Raw genomic sequence first — 15,908 nt, forward strand, 5'->3', positions numbered from 1 at the left:
CTCTTGGTACCATGTAGATCTACCACGTACCAGGCCTACTACAATTGTAGTAGTAAAATACAGTATTTTACTACTCCCTGGTACATGGTTGATACTACAAGCCCGGTAGGGGGGGGGGGGGGCTCTATTTGTAGACACTAGACGGGAAGGGGAGGGGCATGAGTTCTGCAGAATGCATAAAGAGATAGTTGCCAGCTTCAAAATACCACAAGCGCAATCCGAAGCCAAAAACTTGGCAAAGTATCACCACGACTCAAGGAAACGATACAATCTCTCACTCAGGGGCGTGCTCGGCCCCCCAACTAGGGGGGTGCACGGGAGCCGAGGGGAGCCCCCCCCCCGGCAATTTTCTGCAATTTGTTTGCAACCTTTCTTGAATTTTAGAGCATATTTGCATACATTACAATTGCAATTACCCAGATTGAAAATTTTTGGGGGGTGCACGTGCCCCCTGTGTCCATCGCCGAGCACGCGCCTGTCACTGACCAAGTGACCAGGGGCGTCGGAAGGTATTCGACATGCTTTTGACATTGGTACGGCCATATAAAAGGTGAGGGTGCGGGGGCTGTCCCCCAGGAATTCTTTTGGAAAATTGGTAAGGACCCAAATAGCCCATATTTTAGTGCTGCAAAAATCACAAGATAAAATTATTGGTGTGGGTTTGGCTGTGCCGGTTCCAACCCCCCCCCCCCCCCCCTGCTGACTGGGGAACGTTCACAGAACCATGCACTCTATGGCAGCCATCGAGAGAGCATGATGATTGCCAGCAGTAAAAGTACCGGTGCATGAAGCCAGCGTCGAATTTTTAAAATACATTTAATATACATGTAAACTTGTAATAATACTAATTGCACAGGTGTATTAACTAGTACAATCATACAGTACTACAAGTACTGATAGGCTGCCCAGGAGAAAGCATAATACAATGTGACGGGCTTGCAAAGTAGGCCAGTACGTTGCTGCAGTCTACCAAGATTTTTTTTAACAACAGCATAATGACGTTACAATGCTCCGAAGAAAGGATACCAGCTGCGACTAATTTCGCTTACATAGCAAGAAGGACTAGCCCGCAGTTATAAACAGGGCCAGTGGCAATGGCAATGGCAATGGCACTGGGCAACAACAGCACATGCAAATTAAAATTAATGTGGAACGAGGACACACGTACACCATACCTCACATCACAAAAAGGTTGGAGATGTAAAAATATCATTAAAGCTACTTCAAGTAAAAATCTGCAAGGCAGACCAGCTGCCCAGTAAAACTACTTACAATGTAAGTCATGTGAATAAGCAACTAGATAATCATCAGCATACCACCAAATATGTCTTTGCAGTAAGACCACACAATGTATACGTGGATCGGTTTTCGTGTGAATGCTGTACATCCTACACGAATTAATGCTATTTATTTACACCTCCACTCGACGCTTCTTATTCCATACAATCAGAAAGGAGAGGTATGGATAATAAGCTGGTAATGCGACTAGTAAAACTATTGGTTCTGGTTTAAATGGTATGGATCGCATCAGGTGAAGCAACACAAGCAATTGAGTGACACGGTCACTAAACAACAGACAGACAGACAAACAAACACACAAACACACACGCATACAGACAGACACACCTGTCCGCTCATGTCTGTGGCGCACCTGGCTGCAAGATGATCAGGTTGGCTTGTGCATTTTCTTATTGCGTAGAAAGCCTTTGGCCTCAGACACCAGCTCTCCTAGGTCAGAATCACTGCCGGGGTTGAAATCAGTGTCATCAGAGTCAGACGGGGATAGTGAGCTGGCATCGCTGTCATCAGAATCGTCCAGGAACGAGTCGTTGTGATCGTACGCGTTTGGCTCTCCATCATCATCGCTGTCTCCTGCCAGCAAGCTGGTCACTGCGCGCACAGAGGCAGGGGTAGAAGAGGCAAGCAGGCAAACAGCTGTGAGTACACTAGGAACACCCCGCATGGTCACAATACTGCAGTTCATCAGCATACAGTTTTCAGAAAAAAACTTTTATACCCCTCACTGGAAGCAAGAGATAGCACACAAAGAGAAAGGCTGGCCGGACACAGACGAAATCAACTCACTTTTTCTGCGTGTCCTCTTCCTGCGTGAGCGACGGACACCATCATCATCTGCATCAATGACCATCAGAAGGGATCATAAATTCATTAGTAAAACATCATGGTACGATAGTTGATACACAGAGCGCCATACAGGCTGTCACGACACTTGACCAACAATAGCCTTGTAGTCATTGCCTGTTTGTTAGCAGCTCACCCAACTGCAGTGACAATGCTGGATGTGGTCACAGATGTGCTTCTAAACGTACACACATCACAGTGAACAAAATATGAAAAATCGTACAAGTATACAAAACAACCATTGGTGGCAATCTGGACGTGAATGAGTTATTGAATTTCAAAGTGAACTGCCAGAGTGGAGGAATACACCTAGGCCAAGTTGACGTAGCCCAGCCCAGGTGGTGTTCGGCCGACCACAGGCAAACCCGTGCTAACATGCTGACACTCGAACGGAACTGACATCATGCATGCTTTGGAAGTACAGCAACTGGTACGTGCATATAAGATGTTGACATCCATAAAGAGAAAAGAAAATGCTGTGCGTACTGCAACCCGAACCAACAGCAACTTCTTGATCCTTACCAGAGCCTGACTGGGGTCCTGGAAGATTGTGGGCAAACATTTGCTTGTGCTTTGGATTTTTCCTGCAGAGATAATCATAAACGCAGCATCAGTGTGTTAACCCTTTAAGAGCCGCCCCATACTTGAATGCGTCGTAAACGACGCATTCAAGTGCAAAACTTCAAAAGATCGTAACTCAGTCCAATCTTGCTCAAATTCAGTGATAGAAATATCCAGGGCGAAGAGAAAACTCTCACCTGTCGGGAGAAACAATCCACGAAGCGCTGCGAGCAACGGTTCCTGAGAAAAATTACTCGTAAGTTGAGCCGCGATCGCGGCAATTTCAAAAGCGCGCAGTGCGACTTTAGTGTTGAGAATTTTGAGACTTTTCGTCACGCTGGTTTACTCGAATTTGCACGGGTTTCACTGTTGATATTGTCAAGAGTACACAGCGAAAAAATGGGAACTCCACGATCGAGTAAAATGAAATATCTGGAGCGGGACGCAATTAGACGCATTTGGGGCATTTTTCGTACTGTCGCTGCGATCTAGCGCTGGATAGACGGTGTGCTGGCTATCATGATCAACCTCATTCTCTTCCTCTCGTGGAGACCTTTCCAGGAAGCCATAGATTGTGAGGATTGAGTGAGTAGAACTGAAGCTATGGTCCAAGGAACACGAAAAAATGCAGAATTTTGAAATTTTCCTGTGGCTCTTAAAGGGTTAAAGCCTGTGAGGTCAAACACGATTCAATAAATCATAGAGCATATAAGCCCATTGCACATTGCCAACTATGGAAGGTATGAGTAATGTATGTGCGTACGCTGGGATCAGCAATGCACTGCTAAACACCCCAGACAACCAACCCCAGGTAGCTGTGTGGGGTATCGGTGGTACAAACTAAGTTATTGCGCAATACGCCTACTACTGTCACCAAGGCCACTCAATCAGCAGTATCATGCACATACGGAATCATGCCTTTGTAACTATTGAGGCTAGAAAATTAATGTTATCGTCCTACCTCCAGCAGATATGCTAACTACTGTATGCAGTGTGCATGAGGAATGTGAAGCAAATGGACGTACCTGTAACATAGTTGTCCAAATGGACACTCCGGCAGGCTAGCTGGAACACTGGCAGCTGCAGTGGCAGCTGCACTGTCATCACCGGATGCGTCATCATCCTTGTCCGGATGCGAGTACTCACGGAAATGCTGTGGGTTCTTCCTGTGAAGTGAAATTCACGTACGATGCACACGCACACACACAATGAATTGTGCCATGCACTACATGTATGTACGTGATACAACCATGGCATTTATATCTTACAAAGGAAGTACGACTGTGCACCACACGGTCATCAAAGGATGCACGCCCAGCTGCTGGCATCACCACACAACTACATGTACAGTCAACACAGCACCTATTTCAGGGACGTAGAGATATCGGAGCACAAACATTACAACTTCACTTCCCCACCGCCAATGCCTACATATAGGAGAACATGTGGAATGCAGGCGAGTTGTCCGAAACATGCAGCATGCACACACATTGGGCCAAGAGCGGCACCCTCCAGGTAACACTTACCTATAACATTGGGAACCGTACTGACACCGTGGTAGAGTTGAACTCGATGTTGCATCAGTCGATGCTGCAGCTGTGTCTGGACGTTTCTGCATATCATCACGTGAACAAGGTGCAAGGAAGAGGTCAGGAAGGTGACTAACGCCGCCGCACTACAAGAACACGACTCTACCATCACTACAGGGAGAATCTCAATTGGTGCTACTAGACACATTGAGAGCATGGAAGAACAAGATAAGGATCCGTGTAGTGGGACAATACAACTAGTGTGTAGATGTACTTCACTGCTCAAGACTGCTCGCACTTACTTTCTTCAGCGGTTGGCGCTCTTCTTCGCTTATATCACTGTCACTAAAGTCTTTCATCGGTCGTTTCTGAGCTGCTACACGGGCAGGTGGCTTCCTGGATTCACCATCACTATCACTATAATCAGCAAGGTTTTTCTTCACTGGTTTGGCCTTCCGGGGACTGGTTGAGGCACCACCTGCTGGAGCAGCACCAGCAGCGGGAGCATCATCACCGCCACTGTCACTGTAATCAGCTAAATTCTGACGTGCTTGCTTTGTCGGACGAGCCGCAGCCTTACGCGGACTGGACGACTGGGTTGCCGCCTTTGCTGGGGGAGCACTGCCGTCACCGTCACTGTCACTGTAGTCGGCCAGGTTCTGACGCGCTTGCTTTCCCTGGCGTCCAGCTGGCTTGCGTGTGCTACCGCTGGTCGATGCAGAGGGCTTGGCAGAGTCATCTCCATCACTATCACTGTAATCTTTTAGTTTCTTTGTGCTACTGCTGGCTGCCTTCGCTGAAGATACTAATAGAACACAAACCAGAGGAAGACGAAAATAACATACTGTCCAGTGATTCGTACATATGTTAGCAATTCAAAACAATCGTAAGAAAGAATGGGCAAGCTGAAAAAAAACTGCAACAGACATACAGACAGTTGAAATATGCAATACAAGCTGGAGCTACACAACATTCAACAGGCATGCTCAAGTACTAGTAAAAGCAGGCTCATGCAAATTTGGCAAAACAGTCCTACCTTTAGATGTAGCAGCAGCGGTTTTCTTAGAAGATGCACTGGTGGCGCGGCCGGTGGTTTTCGCTGCACCTGTCAGCATCCAGCCAGGAAGTTGTCGCTTGGCTTGAGGCTGTGAAGAAGCTGTCTGGGATGTGGTGAGACTAGCGGCAGAGGACATGCCAGGTGATTTGCGGGCAGCTGTATCAGGTTGCTGAACACACACACACACATACATAGGAAAAGTCAAGAGCAGCCCACAATGTTGTGCATGGTTGCTAAGCAAGCTGATATGAAATTCAAGGGTACGGTTAAAAACACAGTTGTACATCGCAAAATGACTATTAATTTATAAACCTTAGCCATGGCTCATACGGCAGAGCGAAACAAACAAACAGACAGAAAAAAACGAAAACAAACAAATGCTCAGACTCATAACTCATAAGCATACCTTGCTAGTTGAGGAGAGGTCAGTTACTGATGACAATGCCTTGCCTAAAACAAAGGACAATAAAACAGGATCAATTAGCTTTTGACCAAAAAAAAAAAAGAAGAAACAAACCTGTTCACCGTGAGTTGCCGCAGCGAGCCATTACCGACTGTAGCATTCCTACCACAAGGTATTGCAGGCACTTCTAGCTATCCTGCTGCATACTCAATCTCCGGACAGCTAGCTGCTTTGACCACGCTATGCCACGTCATTGGAGCTCAGAGTTACTGGCCGAACCACTAAATAGTGCCCGTATTCATCTTTCCAGGCAGTGTGACTGGAGACGTAATACTGTCATTGTCCTTTGCTGCCGCACATAGTTTGCTAGCTAGAGCTGTAGGTGTACTTCCTTCTCTACCCTAAATCCATCTTTCAGTTGCTGAGTCATCCTTCTGTATCTAGTCTCCTTCCGAGTCACATCGTGTAATCTTCCTTCTCCTTCCATCCTAGTTCTATGCCTGTTGGCCAAAGAAGAGGCTGCACTGTAACAAACTTGTGAGTCCTTGTTTGAGAGAGACTTATAATGTAGCCTTTAATAACACTCGGTCACATCTTACAGCACTTAAACCTCCTTTTGCAAAATTCAAGACAACGCCAAGGAAGGTGTGATCGCTCAACACAGCAGCAGCTGTAGTAAATATAGTTGCAGCTTCTCACCTGAACTTTGGGAGGCATTGGTGCACACACTAGTACTGTCGTCCACTTTGCTGTCTGCAAATGCGGTGTGTGCTGGCGATGATGGGGACCGGGCAGCATCAGCAGCAGCGCCATCTTTAGCTCCAGGCGGCGACGTTTTCATCTCGGCCCTCGCTTCTGCCATCGCCTGCTGAGCGGCCTGCTCCAGTTCGCCATCAATGTCCGTACCCGAGTCAGTGTCGACATCGCCATTCTTACCAACGGGAACTTTCACAATGTCGAAGACACAATCATTCGGCAGCAGTGAAAGAACCGACCCATCTTCTAGATTCTGGTGGGCACGGAGACAAATACGATAAAAATACAGTAACATACCGGTAGGAAACTATTGCTTGTTCCCACTGTTGACATGTTATCATTTCAACTTATGAATGCATAATAATAATAATATAAACTGACAACAAAAGAAGTAAAGGTTTACAAGTTATCCGTTATTTGCGTCCAACACTAACAAATATATTAATATAAACAAGTCGCATATTGCCTGCATAAACAAATGATATAGAGATCATGCATCTGTCAATGATCATTAACCAGAGTTGCTTGTTGGTGGCGAGATTGAAACATTCCTGAATCGGCACATTCAGAGGCGTGAGGTCTTCTTTGACATTGTCGACCCACCGCTTGTGGGGTCATCCACGGGGGCGTTCGATGTCCGAAGTATTGAGGGCTAACTGCAGTGCCTTGAAAGAGGCCGTGCCTGGTCCCTCCCGGGCAACGTGCCCCAGCCACAGGAGGTGGCGCTCTTTACAGGTTTGCGAAATGGGGGCTTGGTTGGTCTTTCCGTATAATATTCTTGTCGGAGATGTGGTGAGGGTGGACAATGTTCATAAGATATTGGAGCTTGCGACGATACCATGCATCCAGGCGATCTTCAAGTTTCTTCGTTAGTGTCCAAACGATTATGAATGCATTCCCAGTTCTTTTTCATCTATAGTATTCTCTACTATACTCGCCAACAAAATCTGGCCAATGCTGCACATGGTAGTCGACTACCATGCAGCATTGGCCAGATTTTTTCGGCAAATATACATGTAGTAGTATACAGCCTGCACTTGCACAGGAGCTATGCCTCTAACAAAGGGCCGGGGAAAGGATGATCTTGTCATATGACAAAAGAGTGAAGACATACAGGTTGAAATTGAAGGCGTACCTTCCACTCATTTCTCTTCAGAGTTTCACGCTTGGTGCCGGAGTTGGGAGCATAAAAACATGGATTTGTGTGAGTCTGCAGATGGAGCACATGGCACAGAAACAAGAAACACGTACCTCAGGTCCAGTTCATGTACACTACATGTACAAGCACCACACAAAAAGAAGTAAACTACACTAGTAAGAGACTGAGAGCAGCAGAATGTGCGTTGTAGCATACCGTATTATCTCTAATATAGTGGTGAAACGAATATACCGAATATTCGAATATTCGTTCGGTTTGTCAGATTCGAACGAATATTTCTCATGGCGAATATTCGTTAACCCGGTATGCAGAGTTTACCGGGCGACTTCAAACTTCCGTAACTTCGCGAATACTTGACTGAATCACTTCATCGAAAGGTCTATCGGCATTAGAAAACTCTCAGCTGTCGTCTCGAAGCAACTCGAACGCGATCCGAGGTCCTGGAATGGAGTTATGGCGGTCGAACGAAAATCACGTCTCAAGCTGGGTTTTTTAGCGTGTAACATGCACTTCAGCTGGGGATTTTGTGAAAATTGACCTAAAAATGATGGAAAATATGCGCCTTCGTTTGTCATGCCTAATAATAGTGACAATATTCAATAAAATGACTGAGAGGAGGGCGTGTGATATCATCTGTGTTAACGAAAGAATATTCGTTCGTTCGTTCGTTAAGCCGAAGAATATTCGGCTACTGGGTTTTGATATTCGTTTCACCACTAGAGTAAGCACAGTCTCCAATAATAGAACACCTTGGGGCGGCATTCAAAAAATAAAGTGCTCAGTCTCCATTATAAGCACACTGTGTAAATTCATTATCTGTACCGGCGAAAAAACCCTGAAATGTGTGTGTCTGACATGAATTTGACATGGCAACATGCCTCTGAAATGAGGTTGAAATAATAATGGAACAGTCTCCAATAAAGGAACGTCTCCATTAATAGCACGGGGCGGAGGTACATTGAAAAAATAAAGGACTGTGCTTATATTAGAGATAATACGGTATGCAGTCATTTTTGAATGACAGTGAACGACACTGCAATATGTCTGCACTGCATTCTTGCATGTTAGACGCCTAATGAGCACAAGTCATGACCAACGGGGTCAGTTGGGCCTCGCGCCGATCAGACTTCGCCCCGCACGGCCTTGGTCATGTACCTCAAAGTAAAAGCAGTCTGAAAATCGTGTGGACTGTGCCCAGAAAAAGCAGAATGCAACGTTTTGCGCCTACAGTCCATTTCAAAACTATAGACGCGTAGGGTTTTTGAAATGTTTCAAATTTGGCTGGAACTTTTTGAGAATAGTTTTCGGAATATTGCTCAGGTCCGCTCCACAATTACTCTCATATAGTTTCTAAACGATTGGATAACAGACGCCCAATTTGGAAAAAATTATGCACAAAGTGATCACAGATTTTATGTGGTATAGATGCTGGCATAACGGTTTTTGCCTAGGTACGCGTCTATAGTTTTGAAATGGACTGTAGCGATAAAAATTCTGGGCGGACTCTACATCTCCTTGTTTGTTCCATTCCCCGATCAATTGAAAACTGCCTCTACTGGGTTCGCAAGTGATATGAGTACTTCAAAAAGAAGCATACTTACAGGAAGAATACGGAGGAGACCGTTCTCCAAGGAAATCTTAGCGTGAGAGCGAGATACGCGCTTGTCCGTGATCTAACCGGGAACAGAGCATGCAATCAGCAAGCACAAGTAGAGATTTTATGGTGCATGTACCGTACAATCTGAATTTTAAGCCCAAATTCGGGCATTTTTTAAACAAAAATCGAACTCTTTCCTATTCTTTGCCATGTTCAACATGACATCTAATTTCTAAAAGCACAATGTGCACGCCAGATAGATTCACAATGACAAGATACGCGTGTAGCATGAACACCAATAATTATTTATAGGATTGCATTGCGTGGCAGAATCCACTTGAAGTGTACAATGCACCTTGTAGTTGATTCGATGGCTTGTCCATGACATGGTATAGGTATAGGAGTTCATTATTCTCAGTGTGTAGAACTGATTATGATTGTGTGAACTATTGGCAGTTTATAGCATGCAATGGCTTTGTACCTCAAACTGTGAGCCACGTCCGATCACCGTCTCCCCGTCCGGTACTTGTATTTCTTTACCGCCATCAGCAAGCTTCAGACAGAACATAGTGGCTGCTTCTAAGAAACGAGCGAAGGAGCTAGTGATGAATGATCACGAAGCACATCGGAATTCTGGAGCAGCAGCAAGATGTGGTAGCCACCTCGACAAAACTGTGATCTGATGCTCATTCTGGTCTCCAGCTCTTTTTGAAAAAAGCGAGTTCGCATATGTGGCAACGCGCGAGTTACCAAGTGACGTCGTTGACATGTCGTGACATGACTTGCGCGTTGGAAAATGACGTTTTCTTTTTTTGCATAATTTGCTGACGTCAGCAGGGAAAGCGTTGCTGACGTCAACATAATTAAACAAAAAATGTAGAGAGGCATACAGTGTAGACCATGGTAGACTGTATAGTAGTCAGATCTGCAGAGTCATTATAACACTCAGCAGTGATGTTTCACATGTCATTATGTGCACAGTCTGTGTCTAGTCTGTGATCACAACTTCCCACAAGCCCTACAACAGCTGACTGTTGTGTCTCTACCGGTACTTGCTCCTCTAACGGCTTCCGACAGAGGGGTTATCGTACCGCATCACAAGAACTCGCTTGCCACTCTATCACAGGCAATACATACTGGCGGACAATGTTAGATGAAACATTACAATTTCTCGAACTATGCAGGACGAACACACAAACTATAGGTGGCATGATAGATGAAACTGTTGCATGGAGATGGAAATAGGACAGTTGCAAAATAAATATGGATTAAAAAGTTCTCTTTCTCATAAAACGATCAAGGTGCCGTATGCAAACTTTCTGAAAGATCAACATCAAACTAAGTGAGGCGACTGTGGACATGAGAGAACCGTCCATAACAACCGCACATGCAGCATGTGGTCAACAGCACAAGACACGGTCCACTGAGCCATGATGGTACGGACAAAATCTACCGTGATTCGCCACCGGTCTCCGCGGAAGCCAATGTCTCTATGATGAGGTCTAGCTCCTCTAGAGGCATACGCACGCGCACTTCTTTCTCGTTGAGGATGTCGGTAAGTTCTTCGAGCTTGTCTGCAACAACACGGGCACCGTCCATAAAGAGCACCTAATGCACAGCAGAAACAATAGGAGAAACAAAAGCAAAATGGAACTTTAACGGATACTGAGCCAATAATAACATGTAAAACAGAAGAGAATACATGGGTACGAGTTATGATGTAACTGTCTACCACTGTAACAAGATTATAAGTAGTCAGAAAGGGTGATAACTGTGCATAACATCTGACACATAGCTCTAACCATATCTCCAGTGTGCAAACCAACAGCCTTCCAAGTTGGAAGTTGGAAGGCTGTTGATCTGCACTCTGGAGATGTGTTAGAGCTATGTGTCAGATCATTATCAGTTTTCGTGCCCAGTTAATGCACTTTCTAACAGCTCATTTAATATCGTGTTACAGTGGTGGACATTTACTTCGTAACTCTTACCCATGAGTTCCCTTCTATTTTTTAAATGGAACTACTTGTGAAATACTCAAGAGGGCAGAGGAGTCTATACTACAGCGCTTCTGACATCATTACGAGCTGCGCTGAAGCCGCTGTTCATAATACTACCGGTGTAGCAGTTGTTTTGGATCACACGGAATCTGCCACTACGAAGCTTAGGCACCAGGTCAATCACCTGGCGCTTGAGTGACGAGGTGAAGGATCATGCGAGGAAACTAGCCCGGTCAAGGACCAGCTTTCTGGCCCCTGTGACACAACTCAGGCACACTGAACATTCGGCCACGGAGACAAGTATGCAACGACCTACACCGTGTTGGTACTGTTGTTGTTGTTGGTGGTGGTGGTGGTGGTGGCGTGCGCGGTGTTGGTGCTGGTGGTGTTGGTGTACCGTTGTGCTAGGAGAAATCCGACCCAAGGTGCATCCTTGGTGCCCTAAACTTGCAGAGCCCTTGACGCCGCGGAGACGGTACGAATGCTGCCGGGCATACACATGTACTTCAGTACAAATACACTGATGTGCTGGGGACTGGTCCAGGACGCCAGTTCTGCACTTTCGGCTGAATTTCACCTAGCACAGCTGAGCCGTAGTAAAGATTGTTCTGTCATGCAGTAGAAGGATGTAGTGGAGTTTACACGTCAACAACAAAACCGAGTGGGTACTGACCTTTGCAACTGGACAGTGGTGAATGGCACGGTAGAGAACACCAACAGCACGCTCTGAGCTGCCAAACGTACCCTGAATATACGCCCATATGCACACAGAAAACACAGAGTACATGACTACATGTATTGCAAAAACAACAGCGTTTCACACCATCTTCGGGTACATGCAACACCTCAATATACAGACTATGCTGCAAAAGAGACTCCTAGATGCAGTTACAAACAATATTTTGCCTAAAGAACAGGAAACAAATCAGTAGCCATACAAGTACAAACATTACTCCCTCCTGCTGCACTGTCCTACAAGACATGTATGCATGGACGCTTGCGTGAATACAGCCCATGCAACAACAACAAAAAGCCCAGCCACCAGCGTATCGCCTGTCCGATTTTTGAATAACAGCTGCAGCACATGGCCCAGCAGACAATGCAAAACAACTGCACCCTGCACGTACCTCGACATATAGGAATAGCCGCCAGAGCAGCACGGACTGGCTACACTGCGGCTGCTGCAGCGCTCGTTCCAGTATGTTCCTGACACGGTTCAGAGCACTGGCTGGCATGGCTGGCTGCTCACACTGGCTTCCAGAAGAATATGCTTGAAACCTCTCCAGCTCCAGAAGAACAGAGGCTGCCCACACAAGACTCGGAGAGCTTGGTCTGAGACAGCATTGATCAACGAAGCGCCGGCACTGGAACATCAGATGCACCGGTGACAGCAGGCGAGAGTATATGGCTAGCCATTCACAGTTATGCGGGAACAGCTGGAGAGCTCTTTCGATCACACCTGTGCACATCCTTAGCGGCAGTGATTTCTTGCAGAACTGAACGTGATAGAGCCGAATCAGCAATGACAGGACAGCTTCAGCGGCCCAAGAGCACGCAACTTCGTCTCGACGTCGCAACTTTGCAGCATAGTCGAAAGCAGTTTCCTGTACGGCTGACATGTCGTCATTGCTGCAGTACAAGAACAGGCAATGCAGACAGGCTATGTGTGCAACACGACCAGCATAATCTGTGACTGGATCTCCCGCTGCAGGCGCTTGAAGCTCACCAGCAAGTGACTCGAAGGCATGTCGAGACCGCAACAGTTGGGTTGATGGCGGAGGGCTTGCCAACTGGTCAGATCGAAACGGCTTGCCACTGACACATGAAGCCAGGACACTGAGAGCCAGATCACAATTCGGCTCAGCTTTATCAGCACCAATCAGAGTCAGCAAAGCCTGTACGTAAGTACTATACAATTTGATGAGAGCTGGAGGTGATGTGGCTAGGCTAGCAGAGTCACTAGCCATGGCAGATGCCAACGTGAGAACTTTGCCAAACACTAAGCACGCATCATCATGCATGCCCAACGCCAGTTCAAACCGTCCGTATAATTCCCACAGGGCAACATTCGCACGATTCTCTGGCCGTTTTAGCAGCACCTTAGCCCAAGCACGGACCTCCTTGCTTGTCCGTTTTAGTGGAGACTTTTCCTGCAACCACGTTTCTCTCTGGCAATAGGTAAGACTGAGTGAGCATCGCTGCGTTTGATGGTGCATCCAAACCTGAAGCAACAGTGTTTGTAAGCACCCGGAGAAGCAGGGGGCGGCCTGGCGAAATATGCAGTCAACAAAGTGCTGCACTTGGCCACAGGATAGCCAAGCAGTCTTCACCGCATCCACGGGCTGGCCAGCAAAACAGGCAACACCTTGCCTGGCACTGCACCAGGTCTGGACTTGCATGCTACCGTAGATGCCACTTAGCAGTGGTGTTAGCTGGTGCAATGCTGAGCTGCAATCAAACTGTGAACAGGTTTTCTTCAGTGCCGAGTGCTGTATATCAATAGGTGTCTCAACACCAAGGAACGAAAGAAAATCCAGCACGAGACGAAGGTGGTGCTCTGGTGATGACAAGCGGAACAAGATCGACCGGACGTCATCCACGAGAACGCAGCGATCTGGATCATCGCAGTCCTCATCTGCTGTCCATGGGCACCAGTGCCGTGACTCGCGTGATTGCTCGCATTCTACCCACGCACTGTGACGTGCACTGCTATGCTGTGGCTTTATCAATGCCTCTTCAAGTGCCTCCTCGGCATCTAGATCAGGCACAGCATCTCCTACGCTGCCGACAGTGGGGAGGTCCAGTGATGTTGCTCTCGACACAGTTCCACCAGCTACCGTCGATTGCCAATGTTTCCACCCGGGCGAACCAGGACGACCTATCCGAGCCACGTTGCTATCCCAGAATGCATCAAAGAACGCCAGGCATGCGCCACGAGGCTTGTCCAGCAGCTGATCAGGACAGAACATGTTGAATTCGATCATTGCCTGGTAAAGAGCAACTGCTCGCTCACAGTAGCCAGCTTGTTGCAGGAATGAGCAGTAGGATGTGAGAACGTCAAGTAGAAAATCCTCAGAGTTCGGTTCGGGCTGGTGAGATTTCAGCACTCCACTGCAAATTGCCGAGAGCGTGTCAAAGCACTGACCAAACGCGGCTGACACAGAGCGAAATGCGCACCTGCTGGCCTCGCGTCGGATGAAGTGCAAGTATTGCGACCAAACGCGGTGGCTTGCGGCATGGGTGTGGAGCAGTACTTTCCAGCGCTGAGCTAGCTTCGCCTCATCCCAAAGGCTCTCACCAACCTCAATCTGCTTGAGTAGAAGGTCAATCGACGCTGGATTCTTTGTCAGGGCTTGCTCCAGAATGGCCATTTTTCGTTCCTGGATTGCTACAGCGGTGGCCTTGGAGCTGGCCAATGTGTCACCAACTGTCATTTCATGGGAGCCTTCATCATCCACAAATTTCAGCCAGAGCTGCACATTGTGTGGCTCTTTGGCGAGCAAAGAATGGTACTTGGCATGGCCACTTAGAACTGTGTTTTCCTCGGGCACAGCGTTCATGTTGCTCTCGGTACAAAGCAACAGGAACTGATCGGAGCTATCCACTTGTGCCGAGGGACACACTTGCACAGCATCACCTACTGCAGACAGGCGTTGAGCTGCCGCCTTGCTGAAGTAGCGGGCGCTCTGTACTTTGCTCTTGTGATCTTTGCGGCCCTCCTTGTCTTTGGAGCGACGGTAGTCAGCATAGCGCAGCTCTAGGTTCTCGCGCAGACCTAAGCAAATGTTCCGGAAGCGACGTTTGTACAGAGCACCGCCAGTATGGTCAGACGAGTAGCTTGTCCTGTTACGATCACCAGTAAAGTCCTCAACAAACGTCGCTGATGAGCCAGCCGCAGCAACATCATCGAGCCAAATGAGCTTCCTCCGAGCACGGCTCTTGTCATGATCTCTATGCTTTTGTGAATCAACATCATAGTGACGGTCATGCTTCTCCTCTCTATAGCCGCTCTTCTCTTTCTTGCGCTTCTTTTTGTGGTGGTGTCTATGAGATTCTGCAGTATCCTCAGCATAGCATTCATCTACATCGTGTTCATCATCTCGCTCTTCCAGTTTCCGTTTCTGGCTCGCAGTCTCCTTGCGAACGGGCACGATGCCACGTGTCTCCAGCACAGGGCGGAAGCTGGCATTCACCAGCCATTCAGTGCCATTGCTTTTACGCTCTGAACATAAAAAAGAAAGAACAGAAAGAGATGCTGTAAAAGACAAACATGCCTTCTACATCAGGAATACCGGTAGTACTGGACTAATGTGAGTAATGACGTTGCATGTACAAGCAGCAGATTTTTGCCTGCTTGAAAGTCCTGTTGTTGTGTGCTGACGCCAATTATTCATGTACAGGTAGTTATTTCCTACACGTAATGAAGTAGGTTAAAAGGGTGACCGACAATTTTTCTCCTTCAACTGTCAAGCTTTTCCATGCATCCAAGAAAAAGAGAAAAAAACGAACAGAACATTTTAGAAAGTAAACACGAGGCTTCTTCCTGATCATAGAGCATCTTACCATCTGGTTTCTCCGTCGATGTAGCTGACGGAAACAGAGACATCCCTATCGCGTGAGGTGTGATACCAAACTACAAACAAGAACACTTTGTTCCAGACGACAAAGTCATTATGGCTACTGTACGTTCTATGATCGTGATTTGAG

The 15,908-nt window shown here is 47.0% G+C and overlaps 2 protein-coding genes across 2 annotated transcripts; both read right to left on the bottom strand.

Annotated features, from left to right (window-relative positions):
- Nucleotides 1–782: 782 nt before the first annotated feature.
- Nucleotides 783–9,894, bottom strand: LOC135805078 (aprataxin and PNK-like factor). The gene is made up of 12 exons (XM_065319070.1): nt 9,686–9,894; nt 9,209–9,280; nt 7,584–7,658; nt 6,392–6,701; nt 5,696–5,739; nt 5,269–5,458; nt 4,535–5,037; nt 4,230–4,315; nt 3,729–3,869; nt 2,665–2,726; nt 2,086–2,133; nt 783–1,890 (listed from the first exon to the last, which is right to left on the bottom strand). Exons 1-12 carry the CDS (start codon nt 9,770–9,772, stop codon nt 1,667–1,669), a joined length of 1,842 nt encoding a protein of 613 aa, XP_065175142.1. The 5' UTR covers nt 9,773–9,894; the 3' UTR covers nt 783–1,666.
- Nucleotides 9,895–10,361: 467 nt separating this feature from the next.
- On the bottom strand, nt 10,362–15,886 carry LOC135805083 (nuclear exosome regulator NRDE2-like). The gene is made up of 4 exons (XM_065319075.1): nt 15,765–15,886; nt 12,329–15,423; nt 11,875–11,946; nt 10,362–10,812 (listed from the first exon to the last, which is right to left on the bottom strand). Exons 1-4 carry the CDS (start codon nt 15,805–15,807, stop codon nt 10,654–10,656), a joined length of 3,369 nt encoding a protein of 1,122 aa, XP_065175147.1. The 5' UTR covers nt 15,808–15,886; the 3' UTR covers nt 10,362–10,653.
- Between the last annotated feature and the right edge of the window lie 22 nt (nt 15,887–15,908).

Source organism: Sycon ciliatum, chromosome 1, assembly GCF_964019385.1.
Source record: "Sycon ciliatum chromosome 1, ocSycCili1.1, whole genome shotgun sequence".
Classification (NCBI taxonomy): Eukaryota; Metazoa; Porifera; class Calcarea; order Leucosolenida; family Sycettidae; genus Sycon; species Sycon ciliatum.

Excerpts from the sequence above, each read along its gene's own strand:
- LOC135805078 (XM_065319070.1), bottom strand. The coding sequence starts at position 9,772 with ATGTTCTGTCTGAAGCTTGCTGATGGCGGTAAAGAAATACAAGTACCG. Across the intron at positions 7,659-9,208 it reads GTCTCCTCCGTATTCTTCCT|ACTCACACAAATCCATGTTT; the intron begins GTAAGTATGCTT and ends CTCCATCTGCAG. Across the intron at positions 4,316-4,534 it reads AGCGCCAACCGCTGAAGAAA|AAACGTCCAGACACAGCTGC; the intron begins GTAAGTGCGAGC and ends GATGATATGCAG.
- LOC135805083 (XM_065319075.1), bottom strand. The coding sequence starts at position 15,807 with ATGTCTCTGTTTCCGTCAGCTACATCGACGGAGAAACCAGATG. Across the intron at positions 15,424-15,764 it reads ATCGACGGAGAAACCAGATG|AGCGTAAAAGCAATGGCACT; the intron begins GTAAGATGCTCT and ends TTTTATGTTCAG. Across the intron at positions 11,947-12,328 it reads GGCTATTCCTATATGTCGAG|GGTACGTTTGGCAGCTCAGA; the intron begins GTACGTGCAGGG and ends GCGTATATTCAG.